The sequence below is a fragment of the Entelurus aequoreus genome, linkage group LG20 (assembly GCF_033978785.1).
Source record: "Entelurus aequoreus isolate RoL-2023_Sb linkage group LG20, RoL_Eaeq_v1.1, whole genome shotgun sequence".
In the NCBI taxonomy this organism is placed as follows: Eukaryota; Metazoa; Chordata; class Actinopteri; order Syngnathiformes; family Syngnathidae; genus Entelurus; species Entelurus aequoreus.
The window spans coordinates 34424557-34452277 of NC_084750.1; the positions used below are offsets into that span (position 1 = coordinate 34424557).

General features: G+C 38.7%; 2 protein-coding genes across 2 annotated transcripts in view; one reads left to right on the top strand and one right to left on the bottom strand.

Moving 5' to 3' along the window:
* Nucleotides 1-824: 824 nt before the first annotated feature.
* nelfe (negative elongation factor complex member E) lies at nt 825-7574 on the bottom strand. Its single transcript, XM_062028918.1, has 11 exons — nt 7513-7574; nt 7234-7313; nt 4465-4534; nt 4205-4350; nt 4048-4122; nt 3142-3179; nt 2689-3062; nt 2471-2612; nt 2315-2369; nt 1169-1271; nt 825-1068 (listed from the first exon to the last, which is right to left on the bottom strand). Exons 2-11 carry the CDS (start codon nt 7306-7308, stop codon nt 995-997), a joined length of 1152 nt encoding a protein of 383 aa, XP_061884902.1. The 5' UTR covers nt 7309-7313; nt 7513-7574; the 3' UTR covers nt 825-994.
* A 102-nt stretch (nt 7575-7676) lies between these two features.
* Nucleotides 7677-27721, top strand: part of skic2 (SKI2 subunit of superkiller complex) — a 36141-nt gene continuing 16096 nt past the window's right edge. The window contains exons 1-16 of the mRNA XM_062029993.1: nt 7677-7817; nt 8126-8244; nt 11209-11330; nt 14947-15064; nt 15141-15255; nt 15345-15419; nt 17628-17681; nt 18504-18667; nt 18853-19008; nt 19081-19226; nt 22193-22339; nt 22426-22510; nt 22863-22969; nt 23059-23205; nt 24741-24837; nt 24912-25124. Coding sequence (XP_061885977.1) covers nt 7805-7817; nt 8126-8244; nt 11209-11330; nt 14947-15064; nt 15141-15255; nt 15345-15419; nt 17628-17681; nt 18504-18667; nt 18853-19008; nt 19081-19226; nt 22193-22339; nt 22426-22510; nt 22863-22969; nt 23059-23205; nt 24741-24837; nt 24912-25124 — 1878 coding nt within the window. The 5' untranslated portion in view covers nt 7677-7804. The remainder of the gene's footprint in view (nt 7818-8125; nt 8245-11208; nt 11331-14946; nt 15065-15140; nt 15256-15344; nt 15420-17627; nt 17682-18503; nt 18668-18852; nt 19009-19080; nt 19227-22192; nt 22340-22425; nt 22511-22862; nt 22970-23058; nt 23206-24740; nt 24838-24911; nt 25125-27721) is intronic.

Sequence of the window (27721 nt, forward strand, 5' to 3'; positions counted from 1 at the left end):
CCAGGCTTGTGATGATAATTCCCACATTGGGCTCTTTACTTTTTTGTGTTTTTTCAAAATTTAGAGTTGGAAAAAAATACATTTAAGTTTATTTAACAAACAAATGTAACTGTTTCGGCGGAATAGCTAGTAAAAGCCATTACAAATTACTTTAATAGTGCATTCACAAAAGTGACATGACGTACAGTACAGGCCAAAAGTTTCGACACCTTCTCCTCCAATGCGTTTTCTTTATAGATAGTGTAGATTGTCACTGAAGGCATCAAAACTATGAATGAACACATGTGGGTGGAGTTATGTACTTTACAAAAAAAGGTGAAATAACTGAAAATATGTTTTATATTCTAGTTTCTTCAAAATAGCCACCCTTTGCTCTGATTACTGTTTTGCACACTCATGGCATTCTCTCGATGAGCTTCAAGAGGTAGTCACTTGAAATGGTTTTCACTTCACAGGTGTGCTTGAAGCTCATCTGGAGAATGCCAAGGGTGTGCAAAGCAGTAATCAGAGCAAAGGGTTGCTATTTTGAAGAAACTAAAATATAAAACCATTTAAAACATGTGTTCATTCATAGTTTTGATGCCTTCAGTGACAATCTACAAGCAGTCATGAAAATAAATGAGAACTTTTGGCTTGTACTGTATATGATAACAAACGATGGTTCTCTCAGCTTTTTGAGCAAAGAAGAGCTAAACTGGAATTTCCCTTTTTTTTTTTTTTTTTACCGTAAATTTCCCTTTAAAATCTTTAGGACGTGTGGTTATGTAAACTATATTTTACTAGAAGCTGTGGCCCTGTACTGACACCCACTACCAAAATAACTGTAGGAATAATTTTTATTGGGCTTGCTTTATTAGTCAAAACAAAAACCTCAACAATTGAACTAGTAATTACAAAAAAAAAGTTAATATGTATGAAAAAAGTATTTTTACAGATACAGTCCTAGACAAAATCTAAAGAATGGAGAGAAAATAACAGCTATCTGCTTGTTTCGCTACAGGAAATCTTCACTGTACACCACCTGGTTCCTCTTGTCCCTGTAAGAGCCTTTGGCGCTGTTGTGCACAGCTGTAAATAAAAGAGGCAAAAGTGCAGGTTAACCAACAGTGAAGATGCACAGGAAAAGCGAATGAAAGAAAAAAAACAAAAACAAAACTCAGCGTTTTACCCAAAGAGGCCCACACAGATTTTCCAGTGGCAGCGTCCAGCATGGGCTGCTTCCTGGCGATGCTGACTTTGATGTGAACGTCTCCCACCGTGCTCCCATTCAACTGGGGGGAACAACAACAAGGTAAATCTGTAAAAGAGGTCTACTTTGCCTCAATTTTCCTTTTTTTTCTCCAAATGTTATGACTACTTCTCCCGTGTTTTCTAACGATTTCAACAATCACACCATCAAAACATTCCACTTGGTCAGGACAATTGGGCCGTCCATTCTTTCCCGCTTTAATGTAGCACTTATTCTGTATTAAAAAGGGTTACTACTTCCACATTTATCTAGACTGACCATACGTCCTCTTTTCCCCGGACATGTCCTCTTTTACGGGGCTGTCCGGGCGGAGTTTCTTAAATGCCTCAAATGTCCGGCATTTTGAGTTAGTTGCGTGTATTTTCAATGTTAAAATGTATGTATGCCCTGGCACACCATTATCATCATTTCATGACCGAAGCAAAACACTATTTACACTTTTATACTGAAATAAATACACCTACAACTTATTAAATAAAAATATAGAAAAAACTACCAGCAGCGGTAAAGTTTGAATACATGAAGGAAAGAAGAAAGTGAATGAATGTTTATAACTGAATACATTTACATATGTACACAAATTAGTTTTCTTTTTTTATTATTTTTTTAAAATGAATTAACGTTTATGACAACCTTTTTCCAAAACACAATATAGTAGGTGAGATATAACAGGATAATGTATACGTTTATAATTTTTTTTCAAAACGCTTACAAAAAAGTGTGACCCCAAAAATTTATTGTGGGACCCCATTTTGAATATTCCTAGCGCCAACACTGCTGTCAACAGAGGAGAAAAAATGCTTTATTTAAATAAATATATTATTTATAAAGCAAGTTCGAGTATCATTGGCAAATTTTCACCTAGTCCCGGCCTTGGCGTGCTGCCCGCTTTGGCACGCATATATGTGTCCTCTTTTTGGGATTTCAGAATATGGTCAGCCTACCTAAGAGTCATATAACTTGGTACTTGACATTCTAACTGTTACCATGCTAACCTGTTCAGCTAATTTTGCAGGCATACCCCTCAGTCAGAACTTGCATATTCTAGGTAAAGTTCATACCAACCTCAGTTACTGCCAGGTCTGCAGACTCCATCTTCTCAAAAGTAATGAATGCACAACTAGAAAACAAAGTGAGTAATACACACTCAACACTGATTTTTTTTTTTTTGTAAACAATCCAAGCAATAGAGAAAGGAGGAAGCCATTTATAGCTGCTGACTTGCGTGGGTTGTCCATGGAGAGGTCGATGATGTTGCCATGTTGAGAGAAAGCAGAGCGCATGCTGTCCTCAGAGAGCCCCGATCCATAAACATACACAGTGTTCCCTTTCCTCACTCTGCGCTCAGGATAAGAATCAGAACCTGACAAAAAGAAAAAATGGAGTTTACACATGGAGCCATGAACTAGGAGCCTGTGAGTCCTTGCGTGGTTACTCACGTCTGAAGGACCCATCTCTCTCTCTTTCACCTTCACGGTCCCGATCTCTCTCGCTGCTCCGGTCCCGCTCTCTGTCTGTCTCTCGGTCCCTCTCCCGGTCTCTTTCTCTGTCTCTGTCTCGCTCCCTGTCCCTGTCACGTTCTCTATCCCTTTCGCCTTCTCTATCTCGACCCCGCTCTCTGTCACGGTCCCTCTCTCGCTCTCTATCGCGCTCGGGGTCTCTCTCGCGCTCTCGTTCGCTGTCCCGTTCCCGCTCTCTGTCCCGCTCCCGATCGCGGTCTCTGTCCGTCTCTCGGCCTCTGTCCGTCTCTCGGCTGGAGGACACGCCGCCCCCGTCGTCCTCGTCCCGGTATCTGTCACTGGAACTGACAAAGCTGCAGGAAAATGCATGAGAACGATCTCACGGCGATACAATCTGCACATCAGGTGTGCTGAACAAGTGCACAGTACTACCTTTCGTACAGCGACTTCCTCTGGGATCTCCTTCCAGACTAGGGAAAACCATATGTAAAGATTACTATTTGACATGAAAGACGTCCTCTCATGTCAGGATCAGCTGTCTTACTTCAGATAAGACTGTATAGGAGAGCTCTGATTCTAATTCTGTAAATTTGTATTCTACAATTTTTAAGACAGCACCCTCTGGTGGCGAGATGTGAGTGAAACAACCACCCTGAATGACAACTACGGTAACCTGTTTAATGGAGGTGCACGAACAGTGCAGGCCAAAAGTTTGGACACACCTTCTCATTTCAATGCGTTTTCTTTATTTTCATGACTATTTACATTGTAGATAGTCACTGAAGGCATCAAAACTATGACACCTGTTAAGTGAAAACCATTTCAGGTGACTACCTCTTGAAGCTCATCGAGAGAATGCCAAGAGTGTGCAAAGAAGTAATAAGAGCAAAGAGTGGCTATTTTGAAGAAACTACAATACAAAACATGTTTTCAGTTATTTCACCTTTTTTTGTTAAGTACATAACTCCACATGTGTTCATTCATAGTTTTGATGCCTTCAGTGACAATCTACAATGTCTACAATAGTCATGAGAATAAAGAAAACACATTCAATGAGAAGGTGTGTCCAAACTTTTGGCATGTACTGTTTAAATTTCAACCTGTATGTATAATTTTGAACCTGTGTAAATGAGAGAACAATCTGAACAAGTTCAAATATGTGCACCAAATACTTTTTTTTATCAGAGGTCATAAAAGATGACTTTGGAAAATGTTTGAATAAATCCTTAAAAACCAAAAATGCACATGAAATGTATTCCCATGACTGGTTTGTGTAAACATGTGAGGGAAAAAGCACACAGTAAAATGTATCAACAGCATGCTGTGACTCCACAATACCTCAGGTTCAACTTCATCTGTGGACACACTCCTTTGGAAAGGCAAGAAAGCAGGAACTGGACCTTTTTCGGGATCCTGTAATGCACAAAAAAGTGAAATGGCAAGTGAACATACACCACCATACATAATTTGTTTAAAAAATGCACAACAATCTCACCTTTAGTTTAATCTCCAGCATGCGAGAACGTTTAAAACCAGAGTTCTTGTTCTCCGATTTGATGGCGCTTATTGCACCCGACTTGATCAACATCTTGGCTTGCTCGGTTGCCGTGGCAGTGTCAACAACTGGCTGGTCTGACAGCGCTGTAATCAAAGAGTGTTTCAATAAAAACAAAACAATATTACGACACTAAATATGCCACAATTTGATGAAAAAAAGTAACCATTGACTTTTCAAGTCACATAAAATAAACTTACTGCGTTTTAATCCGCTCTGGTTTGTCTGGTTGGTTGTATTCTGCTTCTTAAGAGCAAGCAGTGCTTTTCTCTAAAACACAAGGGTGGGGAAGTAAGGCTTGTCAGTAAGTGTAGTACATGTAGCATTAATACACATGCGTCAAACTCAAATCCTCGGGGCCAGATATGACCCGCCACATCATTTTACATGGCCCGTAAACGACCTGGAAGAAATATAAGTCTGTAAAGTACGTTATCTTTTCTTACCAAATGTATTCTTTTTTTTCATTTTGACTGAAAAACAGATATTAACTGCATGACATTGCATACCTTTTAAACTTTAATAGTATCCAATATTGAAACAAATATTATATTACCATACTTTACAAACATTTTATTTCGTCAAAGTAAAAATAAATATCAATATCTGCTTGACTTATGATTTCAAAGCAAATTATCTTGCTGTAAAAATGATAAGTTTACAGTAAAATTTACAATAATTTTTCACAGCATATTACTGTAGATTGAAAAAAATTTACCACTGTTTGAAATTATGTTTACTGAGCTGCCAGTTTAAATCTACAGTTGTGGATTTAACGGTATATTACTATAAATGTAAAAACGGTCACACATTTTTTTACGGTACAAACTAGCAGCTCAGTTGCCAGAATTAAAAATAAAAGTGGTACTGTTTTTCCATTTCCACTGTGGCCCCCAATAAAAAAAACACTATATCTTACAGTAAAATTATGGTGACTGATACTGACAGTTTTTCACTGTAGAATCTACAGATTTACAGTAAATTTACAATTTTTACAGTGTACGTAATATATAGTAATAATAATAAGAGATTTTATTTGTAAAAAGCCCTTTACATTGAGTAAACAATCTCAAAGTGCTACAGTGTATTAAATTTAAAAAATAAATAAACAGAACTAGTATGCATATATCTAAAAAAAAAAAGGCTTTTTTAAAAAGAAGGGTTTTTAAGACTTTTTTTAAAAGCATCCACAGTCTGTGGTGCCCTCAGGTGGTCAGGGAGAGCGTTCCACAGACTGGGAGCGGCGAAACACCATTGTCCGTAGCTTAGTCCTCGGAGGTTGGAGGAGGTTAGCCTGTCCGGAGCGGAGGTGTCGTGTGGAGGATTTGGGGGTGAGTAGTTCTTTGAGGTAGAGGGGGGCATTTCCATGGAGGCACTGGTGGGTTAGTAGGGAGACTTTGTATTCAATACATTCATATAAATCTTTATGTATATAATAATCAGTTGCATAGGCAAATTCATATGATATGTTTACTGTTACAGGCAGTCCCTCTGACGGCAGCCATAACTGCAATGTGCCCCTCGATGAAAACGAAAGTGACCCCACTGCTTTAATAGTGGGCCCAATCAATAGGTTTAGTTTATACCTGTACAGGGGAATTGATTGATTGATTGAAACTTTTATTAGTAAATTGCACAGTGCAGTACATATTCCGTACAATTGACCACTAAATGGTAACACCTGAATACGTTTTTCAACTTGTTTAAGTCCGGGTCCACTTAAATTGATTCATGATACAGATATATACTATCATCATAATACAGTCATCACACAAGATAATCATCAGAGTATATACATAGAATTATTTACATTATTTACAATCCGGGGTGTGGGATGTGGAGGGGATGGGGGGGGTTAGGTTTGGTTGATATCAACACTTCAGTCATCAACAATTGCATCATCAGAGAAATGGACATTGGAACAGTGTAGGACTTGGTAGGATATGTATAGCAAGTAGTGGACATAGAGAGAGAGAGATCAGAAAGCATAAGAATAAGTATCTACATTTGATTATTTACAAACCGGGGAGGTAGGATGTGGAAGGGAGGGTGTTAGTTTAGGGTTGAAGTTGCCTGGAGGTGTTCTTTTAGTGCGGTTTTGAAGGAGGATAGAGATGCCCTTTCATTTACACCTGTTGGGAGTGCATTCCATATTGATGTGGCATAGAAAGAGAATGAGTTAAGACCTTTGTTAGATCGGAATCTGGGTTTAACGTGGTTAGTGGAGCTCCCCCTGGTGTTGTGATTATGGCGGTCATTTACGTTAAGGAAGTAGTTTGACATGTACTTAGGTATCAGGGAGGTGCAGTGGATTTTATAGACTAGGCTCAGTGCAAGTTGTTTTACTCTGTCCTCCACCCTGAGCCAGCCCACTTTGGAGAAGTGGGTAGGAGTCAGGTGTATCTGGGGTGGAGGTCTAGAAGTAATCTGACCAGCTTGTTCTGGGATGTTTGGAGTTTAGATTTGAGGGTTTTGGAGGTGCTAGGGTACCAGGAGGTGCATGCGTAATCGAAAAAGGGTTGAATGAGAGTTCCCGCTAGAATCTTCATGGTGCTTTTGTTGACCAGAGAGGAGATTCTTTAGAGAAATCTCGTTCGTTGGTTGACCTTTTTGATTACCTTGGTTGCCATCTTATCACAGGAAAGATTAGCCTCTAGAATGGAACCTAGGTAGGTGACCTCATCTTTCCTGGTGATAACAATGCCACCCACTTTTATAGTGAAGTCATTGACTTTCTTAAGGTTGATGTGGGACCCAAATAGGATGGATTCCGTTTTACCCAAGTGTATGGATAGCTTGTTGTCAGCGAGACAGTTGCAAATTCTACAGAGTTCAGCACTGAGAATTTTCTCCAACTGTGACTTGTCCTTGCCGGATACCAGCAGGGCCGAGTCATCCGCAAACAAAAACAATTCAGGCATTTTAAAAAAACTTACGTTTTTTTTCTCAACATAAGGCATGCATTTTACCTTTTTCTTGAGTTTAGCATATTTTTTTTGCAAAGCCTCCTCTTCTTCAGTCAGTGAAACTGGAAACGCCACCATGATGACTAGGAAAAAACATGAATAATAATTATTGGCATCAAACAATACAAACAGTAGTTTATTGTCGCGGTCATACAACAAAGGCTGATTAGATTGATAACACGAACTAATCGAAATTACAAAAGAAAATTATATTCATTTTATACATCAAAAGCGAATCATAGTGTAGTAGTATGTAATATATTCGAAATATATTCTGCTTACCTACATACAAGCTCACCGGAACAAAAACACAGTCGCGCACATATGACGTAACAAAAAGCGACGTTCTGTCGGAGGAAAAAAAGTAACTTCATAAAATTGCACCATTTTGATATGTGGTGGTTGTATTGTATTTCATTCATTATATTACAAAGACATGTTATTCATATTAACAATAAAATACGGTTTTTATCATTTTTGATTTAAGATATATTCCAAGCAACTTCCGCGTGTCATGCAAGCTACTTCCGGTTCGGCTAAACAGCAACAACTAAAACATCAGTGACTGAGATAAATGGACAGAATAAGTAAGTGGGATTTAATGAAAATACCACCAGTTTCTTTTCATATAAAGTAAAGTTAGAAAATAATCATGCCTCATTTTGAACGAACCCACTTCTGTTGATTGACTGTGGTGTTTTGGGCAACTTCTCTTCAACGTCATCATAGCTTTTGGTGTAACATTTAACGTATTACTTTACTAACTTGCTAATCAATGTTAATACATGCAAAATATATAAATCATTATTGAGAACATATTTGTTTTAAACGGTGTTTAGATGTGTCCCACATGCCTGTGAACTCGCATGCATTTGTTTACCTCACTGCACTGCAGCTGTGCCCCCGGCGGGCCCCATGGACCTTCCCTTGTCCCTGTTGGAGATGGGATGCTCTGGCAGGTTTGAAATCATCACCCATCCTTCACCGGGGCTGCCTTTCCCTCCCCAGACTACAGTAAGATTGCCTATGCAGGGTCATTGCTAGTGCATCTAAATGATTAAAAATAGTTAAATTCAGAGTCAGTTACCATGGCAACTTACTCTGTAACTTACTCTACCTGAGTTTTTTCATGGTACCTTCTGATAAACATGAAGCAAGCAGTCAGACATGACGTGTCTGCTTCTTTGTAACCCAGTAGATGTCCAAACATAAACCTGAATATTTATGCCAAGAGAGGGTTTTGGAGTCCACGGTTAGTTAGTTATACTATCATTGTATAAGACTGCTAAGGAAAATCAATCAATCAATCAATCAGTTTATTTATATAGCCCTAAATCACAAGTGTCTCAAAGGGCTGCACAAGCCACAACGACATCCTCGGTTCAGAGCCCACATAAGGGCAAGGAAAAACTCACAACCCAGTGGGATGTCAATGTGAATGACTATGAGAAACATTGGAGAGGACTGCAGATGTGGGTGACCCCTCCCCCCCTCTAGGGAAAAAAAAAATTGTTAGTCAATAAAAAAAAAATCCTTGATTTTGGATATTTAATATTTATTGGATTTGTTTAAATAATAATAAAAAAAAATGTAACCAACAGAGACATACATACTGTTTTCATTATTGTTAAACTAAAATATGTGCTGTATCCCGCAGCGTCCTCCAAACTAATACAAACATGTCCACTGTGGAGGACTCTGGTTCTCAATTTTGCACATATTTAATTAAATTATGACGAATATGAAGTGACCTGTTGCCATGTGATTTCATATATTTAACCTGTGTTAATCCTAATCCTAATGTCAAATGAATACAGTATTTTATACAAATATATATTACTAGTAGAAAGCAAAGTAACCCTCCAAATGGCAGATTATTTTCAAGAGTACATAATATAGATGAGCTCCACCCCAGGAAGGAGAACATATTTTGCACCCACCTCACACCCACCCCCCCCCACCCCCCACCCCCACTTTCCACTGTGACTCTAAATTGTATAATTTGTCTATATAATTGTTATATTTATACCTCTGCATAACATTGTAAATTTATAAACATTAAAGTAAGCAACACACCGGCCTTTCCTCGTCTCCCACCGTGGTTGCAGTGAAGCTTAGTCTTACATACGGTACAGAATAAAAAGCATGTTCCCCAAGGTCACCCGCCCACTTTTTGAGAAGGACTAGTCCAACTGAAGAAAATATACAAAAAGCCACTCATCGATATTTACTTTGCATTTGCATTAATTTTACATCCATCCATCCATCCATTTCTACCGCTTATTCCCTTCGGGGTCGCGGGGGGCGCTGGAGCCTATCTCAGCTACAATCGGGCGGAAGGCGGGGTACACCCTGGACAAGTCGCCACCTCATCGCAGGGCCAACACAGATAGACAGACAACATTCACACTCACATTCACACACTAGGGCCAATTTAGTGTTGCCAATCAACCTATCCCCAGGTGCATGTCTTTGGAGGTGGGAGGAAGCCGGAGTACCCGGAGGGAACCCACGCAGTCACGGGGAGAACATGCAAACTCCACACATATAATTAAAACAAATAAATATATTTTTCAGCTGCCTCCATGTGTGTTTTTGCACTTAAATATCATATCAAATAAACTTCTGCATTTAAATCATGCATTGACTCTGGCATTAATTGTTCCTCACTTCAGTCCAATTTTATTTTACTGTATTGTTTTTCTTTCTAAAATAGTGTTAACACTGATAAAACATTAATATACATGCATTAACATTTTCATTTCCAGCTGGATAACACAGCATTTTCTCTGTCCCAAGTTGCTATGGTGAATCATAGATTCTGCGCTCCAATGATCATGTCTTTTTATCGTGGTCTTGAAGGGGAACTGCATTTTTTTTTACTATCATTCACAATTATTATGAAAGACATGACGACAGATTTTTTTTTTTTAATGCATTCAAACTCGTAAATAAACATTAATAAAAGTCTGCTTAGAACAGAGCCAATCGGAGGTCCTCTATTCCAACCATAAACCCCAATAAATAACCATTCAAAAAGCGCCTACAATACTCATTTTATATTTCATGACTTGAATATTAACCAAGTATTAGTGATGTTGTTATTATAAGCGCTAACGCAGACAAACTATTTATAGCTGCGCCGTGATCACAAGCTTGCATGCTACTTCCTTGTTTACTTGCTCGTCAAACTTTGTTGTAGATAACTCATGCCTTTCACTTGGATATTTGAAGGACAAAGACGGATTCTGACATGTTGGTACACTTTGACCGCCAATTTACACAGGAAACGACGCTTGGTTCCATTATGAGTATTATGAGTCATTCTTAATCTAAACGGGAATATAAGAACATCCTAGCAGTCGGCATCCTAATGACAGCAGACCTTGTACAGTAAGTGATGTTTTATTATGTTTGTTGGCTCTCATAAAGTCTGCAGTGAGTAATAATCAGTGATGTTGTCGAGGGAAAAAAGTGAACGTCGTGATGCGTTTTAAAATGAATGCGCCTCATATGCTTAAAATGATCGAGATACGTAAATATTAAATGTAATTATAAATGTGCCTGTTACTACATTACATATATACTTACATCATGTATATAAAACCTTAATGGAGATGTTTGGATGTTTTTTAAGGGCTTTTTAGGCAGAATAGAGCGGATCCCAAAAGCTCCATTGTAAGCAGACTTTTGATCGCATTTGTTTACTATTTATAATGCATAAAATAAAATACAACAGTTTCATGTCTTTCATAATGATTGTGGCACAATTCCAAAAAAAGGGCAATTCCCCTTTAACTCGGAGTCAACATACTCAGGATTGATTGAACTAACTCAGACCAGCTGTCCTAGTTTCGCATCTTAGGGCAAATCAACTCAAATGCCAGGTTTAGACTCATAGTTTGTTGAACCTCCTGCCTGGAATACCTGCATCTTTTTTTTTTAGTTGATAATCCTGTACTATCTTTCCTTCTCCAGCTCCCTAATGGTCTTCCCCCTACATGCCTGAGTCTGGAGGCTGAAGTGAAGAAACAGTTTTTACAGGACCCAGCCTGGCTTCCTTTACACGACACAGACTTTGCCTTCCAGAGGTTTCTCAAGTGCGTTTCCACTCCTAAGAAAACCTTATTTACTGCTGTTTAGTATGTGCTTATTATGGGGGTTACAGTTTGCAGTAGGGATGGGCGATACGGCAAAGATTAGCCAGTACTGCAGATAACAATACTTAAAAATGTTCAATCTCATTAAAGGGGTCCTATCATGCAAAACCAACTTTTCTTACCTATTGATACCTGCTGTTGTTCATTTGGGATCTGCATAAGTCCTGAAAATTTGAAAAAGGCATTGTGGCGATACTTATAAAACAATCTTGCCTTCCTATCTACTTCCTCCAAACGGTCTGTTTTGAATGTGCACAATTGGTGACGTCACCAATTGGGAACATCGTCAACGGATTATCCATGTATGGTATAAATCTACCCAGACTGCTTTAGTTTATTCCAGTGTCATCTGAAGAAGTAGGAAGTGCCTTACTAACTTTTTTGTTTCGCGGCAATGTGCCTTCAATTGTGAAGAAGTCGCTTTGAGTGTGTGCCAAGAAGAGTCCTGCTTCACCCACAAAATGATGCATTTTCCGAAAAACACATTTTATTGGCAGGCTCGGTGACTATTAATAATGGCAGACAATGAAACGGTAAGTATAACAGTAGGTTAGAAATGTGTGAATAATACGTTAGCAACGTTAGCTCGAGTTGTTGTGTAGCTAGCTTAGCCTTCTACTTTATAACAATAGCATCACCGTCCTCTGGCAAAATAAAGAAGGATTTTCTTAAAAACGACTTTTAATCGGATCAGTGCATACTGTGTTTGGCAATGAATGAGTAAGTTATATAATATGTTATCACATTTGCGATGTAGCTCGTAGCATACCTATAGCCTTAAGCCTCTGTTGTTTACAACTCGAAGCAGCCGTGCAGCGGAGTTCCTGGGATATGATATTGAATAGAAAAGCCTTTTATTCTCAATATACACATGTATACGTCCAGGATCGAGCATTAGAAAGTTTGACTTGGTGAAAGTTTGAACCTTAGCCAGCGTGTATAGTTCCAGACCTGTACGTCAGTCTCTCTTGTCCGCCCGCAATCGTCTCCTACCTTTGTTGCAGACAACAAACCACGGTGAGCCGCTGATCTCCCTATATCATCTGGGATGTTGTGTTGTGGTTAAAGTCACTCAAACAGATGGCTGGTGGTGATCGCCGATGTCCGTAGTGCATAATAAAAAAATATTGTTAAATGAACTAAAAATATCAATACTACAGTAGTATTAGCCCCTAGATGAGACCAAACCAGAGCACGCTGTTCAGTATCTTAGCCACTGATTGGTTCAGCCTCAGCCAGCATTAAGGACTAAATTGTGTTCTTTCATGTCTAGAGTGCTCTCGTTATGTTGAAAAATTTATTGAAAGGATAGTAAACAGTTTTTATGCTCTAGATATTAACTGACATTGATAAACGAGGGATTATTGTAGATGACTCTATTTAATTATTAGGTCAACATTCGAGCATTCAGCAATCGTCAGGCAACTTCTGAAGGTAATTTTTTGCGCTCAGATGATGGACACTTCTGCACACTAGACTTTTAGGTTTTTGAATTGTTAAAAAATGTTTTCAAATCACATATAATTTTCCTTTACACTATAATTGTGTGTCGCTTCGTGTTGATCCGTCATGTAAAATCCAAATAAAATATATTCACGTTTATGTTGTAACGTGACAAAAAGTTAAATAGTACGGATAGGGTTTGATGCTGCCAATTCCGATACTGATTATCATCGAATAAAACCATCCGATACCAATACCGATATCGTTAACACGTGTGAACTGTAAATGTTTTAATTTATTTATGGAGAAGTGCTTTTGACTGTTTAACAATATCAAACAATGTTTAAACTAGATCCTTATTCTCTTTTATTACATACAAGTGTTTCATCAAAACCAGTCAATAGTACACAATAACAAAACAATAGTTAAAACTATAATCAACTCCTCATTTAAATAATTTGGTTTTTGCCCTCAAAGTCCTCCTGTGTCCAGGGATTTATTCCCTTAATTTGTAAACATGAACAATAACGATTTTGAGAAAAAAAAAATCAATCTAATGAGACGAGTACAGTGGTTCTTCACCTTGTTGGAGGTACCGAACCACACCAGGTTCATATGCGCATTCACCGAACCCTTCTCTAGTGAAAAATAAAAACAATTTTTTTTCAAATTCAAGACAAAGTTATATGTTTTTGGTAACACTTTAGTATGGGGAACATATTCTAAGTAACAAAGACTTAATTTAGAGTTTTTTGGACACTAGGGAAAGATATTCTAAGTAACAAAGACTTAATTTAGAGTTATTTGGTTAGGGTTAAGGTTAGAGGGTTAGAGGGTTAGGGCCAGGGTTAGAGGGTTAGGGTTATAATAAGGCCATGCCGAATAAGGCATTAATAAGTACTTAATAATGACTAGTTAAGAGCCAATATGTTACTAATTTGCATGTTGATAAGAAACTAATTGATGGTGAATATGTTCCCCATACTAAAGTGTTACCATGTTTTTTTACTGGTGCACAAAATGAACCGTGCATGAACATCACCTTGTTCAAAGAACAAAACCAACACAGTGCATGAACTCACAACAAATTACACACCTGCAAATCAGTCTGACTTCTGCTGTTGCCGTATCCGTAATGCGCCGATAGGGAGAAGTTTTTATTTACACGATGAGTCGGGACCTCCGCCAAACCCCTGAGCCCGACTCACCGAACCCCTAGGGTTCGATCGAACCCAGGTTAAGAACCACTGGTCTAGTATCAATCATATACTGATACTACCCTTGGTATCGACACCACCAATTTATGGATCGATCTGCCCTATTTTGTGTTGTGTACTTGCTTCAACGGTGCTGATACACATTTTATTAATCTACGTGTTAATTTCCTGTTAATATCTGCTTACTTTCTTCTGCAACGTGGTTCCATCTACACTTCTAAAAATGTACTAAGCACTTATTTCTTAGTGTTGTTTAAAACTAGCTTCGCAGTTATCTTAGCTATTAACATGCCTGCACTTGGCTTGTTCTCGGTGTGTAACATGTTTAGCCTTGTTCTTCAAAGATAGTTGTCATGATACTTAAGATTCTAAGAATCACAGTTTATTTGCCATAATTAATAACTTAGGGGAGCTGTTCCACACTGTGCATGGAGATACACAATTATCTGCTAGCTGCTTGTCAGCCGGGGGATTAAAAATAAATACAGAGGTGATCGGCGTTTGTGATCATTAAAAGGTTTTAATCGGAAATGGCGATCACATGCGATCGATTACCACATATACTGTAGCTACAGTAAATAGTATGAATACTTTTTTATGCCGCTGTATACCAACAACCTAACAATATGAACACCACTACACTTTGTTTTTGATACTGTCGATATTTGGATCAATTGGCCCAGTCCTGGTTTTTAATGGCGCAAAAGTGTTAGAAAGAGCTCTCGGAATGATGCAGTGTACCACCGAAAATTGGACTCACAATACAGAAATACAACTTAAAACAGAATAAATATTACACTAAGTTTAGATCATCATTAGATGCTCTTAATGTTTGTGTCAGGTCACTGAGTATTTCATCAACGTACAGTTAAAGTTAGAATCTTTTATTTTTTCAGAGTGACAGAAAGAAACACGGATGTCGACTCGCTTCTCAACTGCACTCAGGCTCCGCTCCATTCCGGCCTGTCTGTCGTCAGAGATCCGACCACAGGGATGCTGCTGGATTTCACAGAGGTATTCACACTTTCTAAAGTCCTCCACTCTTTGTTTCATACAAAAAAATGACTGTTGTCGACTAATTCATATTTAGGTTTTATTGGAGAACACCGGTCTTTCTGCAAAGAACTCACTGTCATTACAACGCAAACCCGGACCTCCTTCAGAGAGTCTGAGAGGCAGCAACACCAATTATCCCTTCCTGCCTGGTGAGTATTTATTATAAAATATGAGGAACATACTGTACCTCGAATATCTATATTAACCCTAACTTTGTTTCCATTCTGCCTCTGCACAGGGGGCATGGAAGAACTTACTCTGGACCAAATCAAAAACAAATCTGAGCTGGAACAGGAAATAGACTTTGAAAATGGTGAGATTATCTTTAATGGTGTTTTACCATTGTTCAAATAAACTGGATAAATCAAGTCCAAAAAAAGTATCAAAACCCCTTTAATTTTTCTGCATCTCGTCCCGATACGACCACAAACATGAATAGATTTTTTGGGGATTTTATGTAAAAGACCAACACAAAGCGGAACACAATTGTGGAGTAGAAGGAAATGATACTTGATTCCCCCTCCACCCATTTTTTGGCATATAAAAGTATACAATCCCCCTTTATTTAGAGTGCAACCAATTGCCTTTTTAAATTTGTGTAATTATAGCTAGATGATCGAATGTTGACCTAATAACTAAATATAATTCACCTGCTTGTAATCTAATCTCACCCATTTTTAGTTTTTCATTGCATTTTTACTTTTGTTGCTGTATGTTAAAATGGCACCGCTCAAGTGGCAGCTGGTTGCAGCAGCTCTGTGCTCTTTTATATCCTCCTTTGTGTTTTTTAATGTTTCCCTCTTGTTTTATCTGTTTTTACCTTTCCTGCACTGGTACCACATCATTTCCCAATTGTGGGATGAATATCAGTCTATCCTATCCTATATAATCTCCGTTTTAAAACTTTTTAAAGCCACTTTAGGGCAAAAAGGGGCCACAAATCCAGAACCTGAGCAAAAACGTCAAGACAGGACAAAGCAATTGATATAACTCCCAGTCTTATTTTTTTTCCTTTTTGTTGTGTATACCCTTTCAAATGGGCATATTTTGTAATATTTTTGTATTAACTTGACAAAAAAAGGGTAAAATACTATTCAACTATGTTCCGTAGAGTCGTCCCTCACCATAATGCGCTTCACCACATAGCATCATTTTATTTTAATTATCTGTTTTTTAAGCATATTCTACATTTTTGCCCTAAATTAAGCATTTTTCAAGCATAAAAATAGCTAAATAAACTAAAAATAGCAGTACTACAGTACTGTTGGCTATTAGATGAGACCAAACCAATCAGATCAAGCTGTTCAGTATCGCGTCTACTGATTTGCTCAACCTTCATGCAGTATTACTATATTAGATTAAACGAGTGTAAAGTTTGACTAAAGGGTGTTATATCATGTCAAGAGAGCTCTCATAATGCTTAAAAATGTATTCAGAAGGTAATAAACAGTTTTTATACTCTAGCTATGAAAATATTTTATTTATAATTACTGATTCCTACTTCGCGGAAATCCCCTTAAAACCTATTAACAGCGATACACCGATAAACGAGGGATTACTGTATATAAAACGTGTGTGATAGAAAAGGATTGATCCCTGTATGTATGCTTTAAATCAGGCCTGGGCAATTATTTTGAGACATTTAGAAAAAAAAATGTGTCTGGGAATCTATTTTTAGAAACACTAATACAAAACCTCACAATAATGCCTGATTGAATGCTAAAAATTTTATGACAGGCCGCTTAAAAAACGGAATGGAATTTAAATTTTTTTTACTGAATGAGACACCCAGAATGTACATGTGTGATTTACAATATTAACTATGACCGATAAAACACTGAATATTGACAACATATGAACGTCGCACCCCCTCTCCATTGACATATTTTACAATCAAGTGAAACGCAGCAAAAATGCAACAAACACAGCAAAATATGAAAAATAAACCCACCTACAATCTGATATATCTGATATATCCCTAAGCTTTACAACTTTGTTGTTAAAATCTCCTTCCGCGTCTGACCCTGACACCCGCATTTCAGGCTGGCCGCTCTGGAAACACTCTGTGGAAAAGCTCCCGACCCACACTGCTTGGTGCCTCGTCTGAGCTGCTGTGACTTAGATTACCATAGTAACTAATTAGATTACCGTAGTAACTAGTATATCATCATGCAAAAGCGCAGATTCCAACCATTGAAATACTTTGTATAGTTCAAGACTTACGGTCATTTGAAAACATCACTGCACATCAGAGCTAGAGTTTCCATCTTAAAGATCTAAAAACATTTTTTGGGAATGTCCGGCGGGCCAGATTGAAAAACTTAACGGGCCGCATGCGTCCCCCGGGCCTTAATTTGCCCAGGTCTGCCTTAAATGCACACATTTTATTATATTTATTTTTTGTTCTGTTTCTATTATTTATATATCTGACCAATTTTCGAGTGGCTACTGTACTGTAACTACAACATCGGTATTATTTAACTTCTTACACGCTTTCTGTTGTTGTTGTTTTTACCCACAGATTTACTCAGAATCCCCCCTGGTTTTAAAGCTGGAATGGACTTCACTGATAAAGGTTTGTGGGTCAAAATACATTCTCAAATAATTTAGTGGTGTTCATTCTAGATCACTGATACGTTAGTGCAGGGGTATCCAAAGTGCAGCTCCACAGTTAGTTTTTCATTGGCCCATGGCACATTGGAGAAATGAAACCCCCCAAAAACTGAAAAAAATATATAGGCACCTATAAAAAGTGCGATCATTCGGCCACTGATCAGTATCGGCTGGGTATTGTGAAAAAAGTATGTGATCGGGCTTTGCCGATGAATGTCTTTCAATGCGTATCAGTATATGATTGATACTAGAGCCATCAGGTCGATATTTTTATTTTCACGAAATCGTTTTTAGTAATGTTTACAGATTCAGAGAATAATTCCAGAGCCCCAGGAGGCTTTGGAGGGCAAAAACCAAAGGGTTTAAATGATTAAGAGATTGTATTTTTATTAGTTTTTAATTTTTTTTTAGTAATTGTGTACTATTGACTTTATTTTGACCAAACAATTGTATGTTATATTATAGAATAATGAACTTGTTTAAATATTGCGTTGATATTGTAAAACTGTCAATAGTACTCACCATGAAAAAAAAAAAGAATACAGTTAATTCATGTGATCGGTATTGGCCGATCTCACTCATGGATTATCGGTATTGCAATCGGCAGCATGAAACCCTGATTGGAACATCCCTAGTTGATTCTAGTTCCTGCTAATAACACAGCTCTTTCTCCTTGTGACATTTACTTAGCCAATGGCTACCTATATCTTTGCAGCATCGAGAGATTCCAGTGCAATAACTATTTCAATGTGCTGTTTTCATTTTTTAAATGTGTGTCTTCAAGAAGCGAAAATCGCGAAACCAGAGGTCAACCTCATGTCGCTGCTGTCCGCTTCTGATGACATCACTGACTTGGTGGCTGATGTAGAAGAAAAAGTGAAGGGGCAAGAACAGAAGGAAGCTGCCAAACTACCAAGAACAAACAGTCTTGAAGACCTGGGCATCCAGGTACGACATTCTTCCTTTTTGATAATTCTGTCAGTGGCTATGAATTTTACAAATTTATAGCTAAATAACTAGTTCAAACCATAATTTGCTTGTTTGTTGATGGTATAGTTCGGTGCGTTCTTACCTTCATAATACATTTTCAAATACAAAACGACTTGTAATGCATTTCTAATATCTCCCATCAGGCGGCTGTGTCATCCTCCTCTCACTCCAATAAGGGAAAAGATGTGAACTCAAAGCAGAGTGAGAAGCCAGAATATAATAAAAAATGGGCAATTCCTGTGGACATAAGTTCTCCTTGCGAGGACTTCTACAAACGCATTCCTCATCCGGCTTTCAAGGTACTCCTGCCTCTACATCACGTCGAACAATTGTTCGTTGGCAGACAACAACATCTTTTGTTTTTTTTCCAGTGGCCGTTTGAGCTAGACGTGTTCCAGAAACAAGCCGTATTGCGACTGGAGGCCCACGAATCTGTGTTTGTAGCCGCGCACACATCGGCTGGCAAGACAGTGGTGGCCGAATACGCCATCGCCCTCTCACAGAAACACATGACAAGGTGTGTAGTTACTGTTTACCATATGTTTCGGACCATAGGGTGCACTGGATTATATGGCACACTGCAAATGAGCGGGTTTATTTTCATATTAAAGATTATAAGGTGCAAAAAAGGGTCATATGATATTTATTTCTACATTTAAAAGACATCCTTTTGGTCTACATAACATGTAATGGTGTTTATTTTGGTCAAATTGTTGCATAGATTATGTTTTATAGACCATCTTCAAGCCACTCTTTGACTGTCTCTTCAGGATGCGCTGTTTGGTGGGCGGTCATTTTTACACGGCTCCACGTCTTCTCCCCACCATCTTTGTTTTACCGGTAGTTGTTAGCGCTTCCATAGCCAATCTAGTAACAGATTGAAGTTAGAACTGTACGCTAATATGTACAATGGAGGACAAATGCTCCCATAACAAGAGGGTAGTGAAAAAGAAGGAGCTTATTGTCTATGGTGCGGGCTACATTGGCGGACACGCACACATTTTCGGGACTTATGGAGATCCCAAATACACATGAGCAGGAACCAATAGGTAAGGAAAGTTGGTTTTGCATAATAAGTCGAAACAAAATGCCAGATAGTATGTCTTCTTAGAGGTGCCATTTTGGGGTCCTTATAGGTTGTATTCCTATAGGTTGTTTACTTCAGCAGAAGTAAACAAAGGGGTGGGCCACCAAACCAATATGGCTACTGTGAAGCAAACAGAGTGCAAACTATCTGAGTACGCAAGGGGCCTAGATCTTACCACTAAAAAGAGATACGAGCAAAAACATGTAACTATGCAATTGTAACTATTCATATACGTTATTAAAAAAAGACTTGTGTAATGTTTTATATACTTAAAGAAACATCAAAGTTTTAAGCACAACCAGAATACATTTTTATTCTGGGTTTTAAGGAGAGCTGTCGATTTTTTTGAAAATGTAAGGGTGGCGCCTTATTCTACAAAAAATATGCTTACTCTAGTCATAATTATAACATATTAAAATGTAATCTTCATGTCAGAGTTGTTTAGGCGTTGTCCAACGAAACCAAAAGTTAACCTTAGCTTGGGTTTTGGACACACGCACATTTGTCCACTCTCGCTTAGTCTTGTTCCTGGCACCTCTTCTCACCATCGAAGCTAATTAAGAGAATATGTGTGTGTATTTGCAAAGATAAAAACACAGGGTGTACTTGTGTTTTGATCTTGAACAGAACCAAGTGAACAGGTGAGATTCCCTGTGCATTCCATTCTGCTTTAGGGTAAAAAAAAAAAGGTGTACCTGTACCATACCATACCATACCAACTTTATTTATGAAGCCATTTAAAAACAAGCACAGTTGTAAAACAAAGGGCTGTACACCACAAAGAAATAGAGGCAAAGGACAGACTAAAAAATAACATTTAAAACAGAAATAAAAATACACATTTAAAAAGCAAATATAAATTACCCTAAGAACAGTTTGTTAGATAAAAAAAACGTTTGAAAGTTAAAAACAGTTAAAAAAGTTTAAAGCTAAAAACAGTTCAAAGTCTCATGCTGGGTTAAAAGCCAGTGAATAAAAATGGGTTTTAAGAAGGGTCTTAAAAATAGCCAAAGAAGGGGCCTGTCTCACATGGAGAGGGAGATCGTTCCAGAGTTTGGGACCCGCAACAGAGAAGGCTCTGTCCCCTCTGAGCTTGCGCTTTGTTTTGGGTACCTCCAGGATCAGCTGATCAGCTGACCTGAGGGACCGGGTGGGGGCATAGAGGTGGAGCAGCTCAGAGAGGTACGGTGGGGCAAGACCACGTAAGGATTTAAAAATGAGTAAGATAATTTAAAAATGGACTCTAAAAGACAAAGGCAGCCAGTGGAGGGAGGCTAAAACAGGAGTAATGTGCTCTATTTTTCTTGTGTTTGTTAAAAGTTGGGCAGCTGCATTTTGGACCAGCTGCAGACGTGAGAGGGAGGACTGACTAATTCCAAAATACAAAGAGTTACAGTAAACCAGCCGAGATGTGATAAAGGCATGGATTACTGTCTCTAACTGTTGCCTAGAAAGAAGGTTTTTAACCTTGGCCAGCTGACGTAAATAAAAAAAAGCTGGCTTTCACCACTGTGCCAATCTGACGGTCCAATTTAAAATCACTGTCAATACGAAAACCCAGGTTGGTGATCATGGGCTTAACGTGCAAAGCCAAGGGGCCAAAGTCAACAGGGGGGAGCTCACAGGTACCACTAGGTCCAAACACTATTACTTCTGTCTTCTTTTCATTGAAATTTAAGAAGTTTAGGGCCATCCAGGCCTTGATATCATCAAGACAGGCAAGTAATGGCTGTATTGAAGAGGCATGATTTCTCTTTAACGGAAAATACATTTGTGTGTCATCGGCATAACAATGAAAATAAATATCATGCTTTCTTAGGATTGAGCCCCGGGGAAGTAAATAAATAGAAAAGAGCAGTGGTCCCAAAACTGAGCCCTGTGGGACCCCACACCTGTAATAGGTAATAGCTATTAACCATAACCATAATTAATAAAAAGTCGAATAATTACACAAAAACATACATTTGATATAGAAAATAATATATGAAACAAAACAAAAGCATTGATAAAAATAATTCAATACGTACAAATTCAAAATTAAAGAGGCTGTTTGCAACTTACTCAAAATACCAAAAAATTAAATAAGAACACCACCGGCTAGCTTTTGTTACCAATACCATATATAAGTGTCTATATATTTCACAATACTAATTGTATTGAATAAAAACTGCTGGGGTTCAGGCTGTCTTACCGACACGTACATGGATTGAGCGCGTGCACACATAGAAAAGCAGTCTAGAAGCAACTAACAATTTGCAATCATGTTGTTATGATAGGCGACAGAGTCAACGATAGCTAACGTTAGTAGCTAAACTTTGCTACATCGCTATCATGTGCGTGCAAAACCTTTTTTTACACTGTTTTTTGAGGGTAGTCTTAATTGTGTCTTCTGATAGGACCATCTACACTTCCCCAATCAAGGCCTTGTCAAATCAGAAGTTCAGAGACTTCAAAGCAACTTTCGGGGATGTGGGACTCCTGACAGGTGACGTCCAAATCAGTCCAGAGTCTTCATGTCTCATCATGACCACTGAGATTCTCAGGTATTCTAGCACAATTGTGACAGACAGTTAAATAGTTGTTAAGTTCCTCCTCGGGTCCATAAACGCACCACTCTCTTCCTTCTCAGGTCTATGCTGTACAACGGTTCAGAGGTCATTAGAGACTTGGAGTGGGTCATATTTGATGAGGTCCACTACATTAATGACGCTGAGGTCAGGAGATTTCCATGACTGCTTCTTTTGGTTTATCCCCATCCGACTTTCACGATTATTACGGCGTGGCGAAGTTGGTAGAGTGGCTGTGCCAGCAATCGGAGTGTTGCTGGTTACTGGCGTTCAATTCCCACCTTCTACCTTCCTAGTCACGTCCGTTGTGTCCTTGGGCAAGACACTTCACCCTTTGCCTCTGATGGCTGCTGGTTAGCGCCTTGCATGGCAGCTCCCGCCATCAGTGTGTGAATGTGTGTGTGAATGGGTAAATGTGGAAATACTGTCAAGGTAGAAAAGCGCCATACAAGTATAACCCATTTATCATTTATTTATAATTATCTTCTCCATTTTTCAGAGAGGGGTTGTGTGGGAGGAGGTTCTGATCATGCTTCCCGATCATATCAGCATCATTCTCTTGAGCGCCACGGTGCCAAACGCTCTGGAGTTCAGCGAGTGGATCGGGTAGGCGCCATGACAATAACACAATTGACCTGTAAAGAAAAAGGCATAAACTAAATATTGACAGGGATGTTTTTTCTCTCTTTAACCAGCCGCATTAAGAAGAGGCACATTTACGTGATCAGCACATTAAAGAGGCCTGTGCCTTTGGAGCATTATTTGTACACTGGAAACAACACAAAGACCCAAAAGGAGATGTTTCTGCTTATGGATGCGGCAGGAAACTTCCTCACTAAAGGGTACCATTTTTTACTTTGACAGTACACCATTTTTATACTGTACACCCATGGTGACCCTAGAATACGCTTGCGTGCTTCGCTTCTTTACAGGTACGCATTTTGTTTTCAGTTTCGAGTTCAGTCTGTGATAACGGGATTATGCTCCCGTGTCATGGCACCAGCAGCGTATGCTACAGCGGCTCACTCCTCCCCTGCAGAGCCTCTTTTGTGGCTTAGAGTAACCTCGCAAAAGAACGTTATTGCCCATGTGTATTCTGCTCATTCAGAGCCCGTATAGCCTGAGCCAAAGATGTGACTTTTGTGAACAAATCGAGTCTTTTGAACGGCTCTTTTAAGTAAACGTCGAGAGCCGATTCGCAGTCGCGAGATGTTCGTTTGCAAGCCAAATTCTTACGCACATGTAGATACATTGTCGGTAATTGCCCAAGTCGCATGTGCGTGCAACCCGACTCGCGACTGGACTATAGATAATGAGTCAAGAGTCAAAGAAAACAAAGCTGCATTTAGATTCACTTTTCCTGTTCATTGTTCTGATGTAGATATGTGAAGTAGTTCAAGCGTAAACACACACCAAGTAGGGTAGTACAATTTTATATTTATTGGGGAGGGGTTTCATTTGCAATCTGGGAACGCCTCCAGGAACGAACATCTTGCACATAGACTTAAAAAATGTACGGTAACTGTAGAACAAAATTTACACCAAGTATACATGATATACAGTACAGGCCAAAAGTTTGGATACACCTTCTCATTCAATGGGTTTTCTTTATTTTCATGACTATTTACATTGTAGATTGTCACTGAAGGCATCATAGGTCCCCTTTACTAAAAAACCCCAGCTAAAATAGATACATTTTTTTTTAAAGCTTGTAATAGCAACGTTTCTTTTAAACATGTATCGGTAATATGTAATATTTTTTATAGCCTTTTTACTGAACTGAAGAAATATATTAAAATATCTCACTTTTATAGGCCTATGCACCTTTTTTTACATTAGATTTTTTTTTGTACTGTATATTTCTTTGCACTGCTCTATTGTAGTTACGTAATATTGATTTTATTGTGGGGATGTGAATATAACGATTCAATTTAATTTAGTTTCAGAATCGAGTCTTGATTCAACGCGATTCTTAACTCAAACCGATACTCGTAAGCCCGGGGATAGCCCAAACAATGTATTTTTTCAAATTATTCTTAAAAAAATAAATAAACAATTCAAATTTAGAAAATTATGAATTGATTTTGTATCTGAATGAATAAGAATCGTGATTTGGTTGTGAATCAAATTTCTTCAGCACCTCTATTGTATTGTATTTACACGTATATTGTGATTACACTATGGAGAGAGGAAAACGTAATTTCTATGATCTGTGTCTGATACACATTTGACAATATGGACTCTTTTAAATCTTCAATTTTTAAGTGATTGTCGAAGTGTGTTACATACAAAGTATTTAAGCTTGGCAGGTGTGCAGCTATGAATAATTATAACAATATTAAGAAAGTTTCAAATACACATTATTGGGTTTTTACAGGTACTATGCAGCTGTGGATGCCAAAAAGGAACGCACCAGCAAGTATGCCCAGTCTTTTGGCACAAAAAGCACAAATCAAAACACCACAGCGAGTCAGGTAATTTATCCCCTCAAGTTGATGCTCTTCTTATTTTTCATCCTTCACTTTTCTGTCTTCCATCTACATTTTAGGACCGATCGGTGTGGCTCACCCTCTTGCACTTCCTGTCCCAGCGGCAGCAGACTCCCGTGGTGGCCTTCACGTTCTCCCGCACACGCTGCGACAACAACGCCCACTCGCTGGAATCCATGGACTTGACCACGTCCATAGAGAAAGCAGAGATCCACTCCTTTTTCCAGAAGAGCCTGAGTCGCCTTCGAGGAGGAGACCGACAGCTTCCTCAGGTATGCAAACTCTGCTCCAAAATGGTGCTTTATCCGTGAAACACTACCCAGATATACACAAAAGGCTTCTATCGTAGAGAAATCTGTTCAGATATGTTTTAATGAGCATTGAAGCAAAGTCATCATTTGTTTATCGCAACTAATTATAAAAATGCAACTAATCGTTTATTGCAACTAGAGAAAGTAAAACACTAACACAAATACACGGAGTAGACATTGAAAGAGTAAAAGGAATAACATTTTTGGGTGTAATAATTGTAACCTATTTTTATGGACTTGCCTCTTTGTGATGTTAAGTTCCTGTTATTGTGTTGAAACGAGAATGTTTCTTTTTGTAGGAGGGGAGACATGTAACCTATTTTTATGGACTTGCCTCTTTGTGATGTTAAAGGCCTACTGAAATGAATTTTTTTTATTTAAACGGGGATAGCAGATCCATTCTATGTGTCGTACTTGATCATTTCGCGATATTGCCATATTTTTGCTGAAAGGATTTAGTATAGAACAACGACGATAAAGTTCGCAACTTTTGGTCGCTGATAAAAAAAAGCCTTGCCTATACCGGAAGTAGCGTGACGTCACAGGAGGTAGGATTCCTCACAATTCCCCGTTGTTTACAATGGAGCGAGAGAAATTCGGACCGAGAAAGCGACGATTACCCCATTAATTTGAGCGAGGATGAAAGATTCATGGATGAGGAACGTTAGAGTGAAGAACTAGAGAGGCAGTGCAGGGTGTATCTTTTTTCGCTCTGACCGTAACTTAGGTACAAGCTGGCTCATTGGATTCCACACACTCTCCTTTTTCTATTGTGGATCACGGATTTGTATTTTAAACCACCTCGGATACTATATCCTCTTGAAAATGAGAGTCGAGAACGCGAAATGGACATTCACAGTGACTTTTATCTCCACGACAATACATCAGCGAAGCTCTTTAGCTACTGAGCTAACGTGATAGCATCTGGCTCCAATGCAGATAGAAACAAAATAAATAAATCCCTGACTGGAAGGATAGACAGAAGATCAACAATACTATTAAACCATGGACATGTAACTACACGGTTAATAATTCTCAGCCTGGCAAAGCTTAACAATGCTGTTGCTAACGACGCTGAAGCTAACTTAGCAACTTAGAAACCGGACCTCACAGAGCTATGATAAAAACATTAGCGCTCCACCTACGCCAGCCAGCCCTCATCTGCTCATCAACACCCGTGCTCACCTGCGTTCCAGCGATCGACGGCGCGTCGAAGGACTTCACCCGATCACAGATGCGTTGGCGGCTAGCATCGGCTAGCGCGTCTGCTATCCAAGTAAGTACTCCTTGTTGTGTTGCTACAGCCAGCCGCTAATACACCGATCCCACCTACAACTTTCTTCTTTGCAGTCTTCATTGTCCATTAAACAAATTGCAAAATATTCACCAACACAGATGTCCAGAATACTGTGGAATTGTTCGATGAAAACAGAGCAGTTTGTATGGTGACACATTGGGTACGAATACTTGCGTTGCCGTCGTGACGTCACGCGCATACGCATCATCCAAAGACGTTTCCAACCGGAAGTTTAGCATGAAATTTAAAATTGCACTTTATAAGTTAACCCGGCCGTATTGGCATGTGTTGCAATGTTAAGATTTCATCATTGATATATAAACTATCAGACTGTGTGGTCGGTAGTAGTGGGTTTCAGTAGGCCTTTAAGTTCCTGTTATAAGCTATCATACAGTATATGCCTTGAGCTCTTATTTTGAAGGCGCTAAGAGCGGAAGTGGTGACACGTTGTGGTGGAGCGGAGTTTTGAAAACAGATGAAATAAAGTGGTCCTCGTGTAAATCTGGAGCCTTGTTATTTTGTAGTTTTATACAGTATAGGCGACATATATAAACCCTCGGTTACAATCCAATCCAATCCAATCCACTTTATTTATATAGCACATTTACACAACAAGAATGTTTCCAAAGTGCTGCACAGCCATGTTAAAAACAATATCAAAAACAATATTAAAAACAATATTAAAAACGATATTAAAAACAATATTAAAAACAATATTATGCTAAACCAATGACTGAATAAAAACAAAGAATAAATGAATAGAAAACCAATACAGAGACAATATAAAAAATAAATATGATTAAAAACGATTTTAAAGGGTAAAACCAATTAAAACAGTAAAATAGACATCAAAATGTATAACCCTAACCCTAACCACACAGGACAACAGAGGACAGAAGACCACACAACTCACGTAGTGTTAAAAGCCAAAGAATAAAAGTGGGTCTTAAGACGAGACTTAAAACACTCCACTGTGGAAGCAGTTTGAACATGGAGGGGCAGAGTGTTCCAGAGATTAGGGCCGACCACAGAGAAGGCCCTGTCTCCCCTGGTTTTAAGTCTCGTCCTGGGCACCACGAGCTGGAGCTGGCTCTCGGACCTCAGACATTGATCCTGTTCCTACAGCATTCCTTGAGCGGGTGTTTAATAGTGTTTCAAGCCCTGTCCTAGACATCATAAATACATCCCTTAGGACTGGTGTCTTCCCAGATGCCTTTAAAACAGCAGTTGTAAAACACCTGTTAAAAAAACCTAACCTGGA

Coding starts and splice junctions, on each gene's coding strand:
- nelfe (XM_062028918.1), bottom strand. CDS start 7,308: ATGGTGGCGTTTCCAGTTTCACTGACTGAAGAAGAGGAGGCTTTGCAA. Junction 4,351..4,464: donor CCAGAGCGGATTAAAACGCA/GTAAGTTTATTT, acceptor CTTTGATTACAG/CGCTGTCAGACCAGCCAGTT. Junction 1,069..1,168: donor ATCTGTGTGGGCCTCTTTGG/GTAAAACGCTGA, acceptor TTTTATTTACAG/CTGTGCACAACAGCGCCAAA.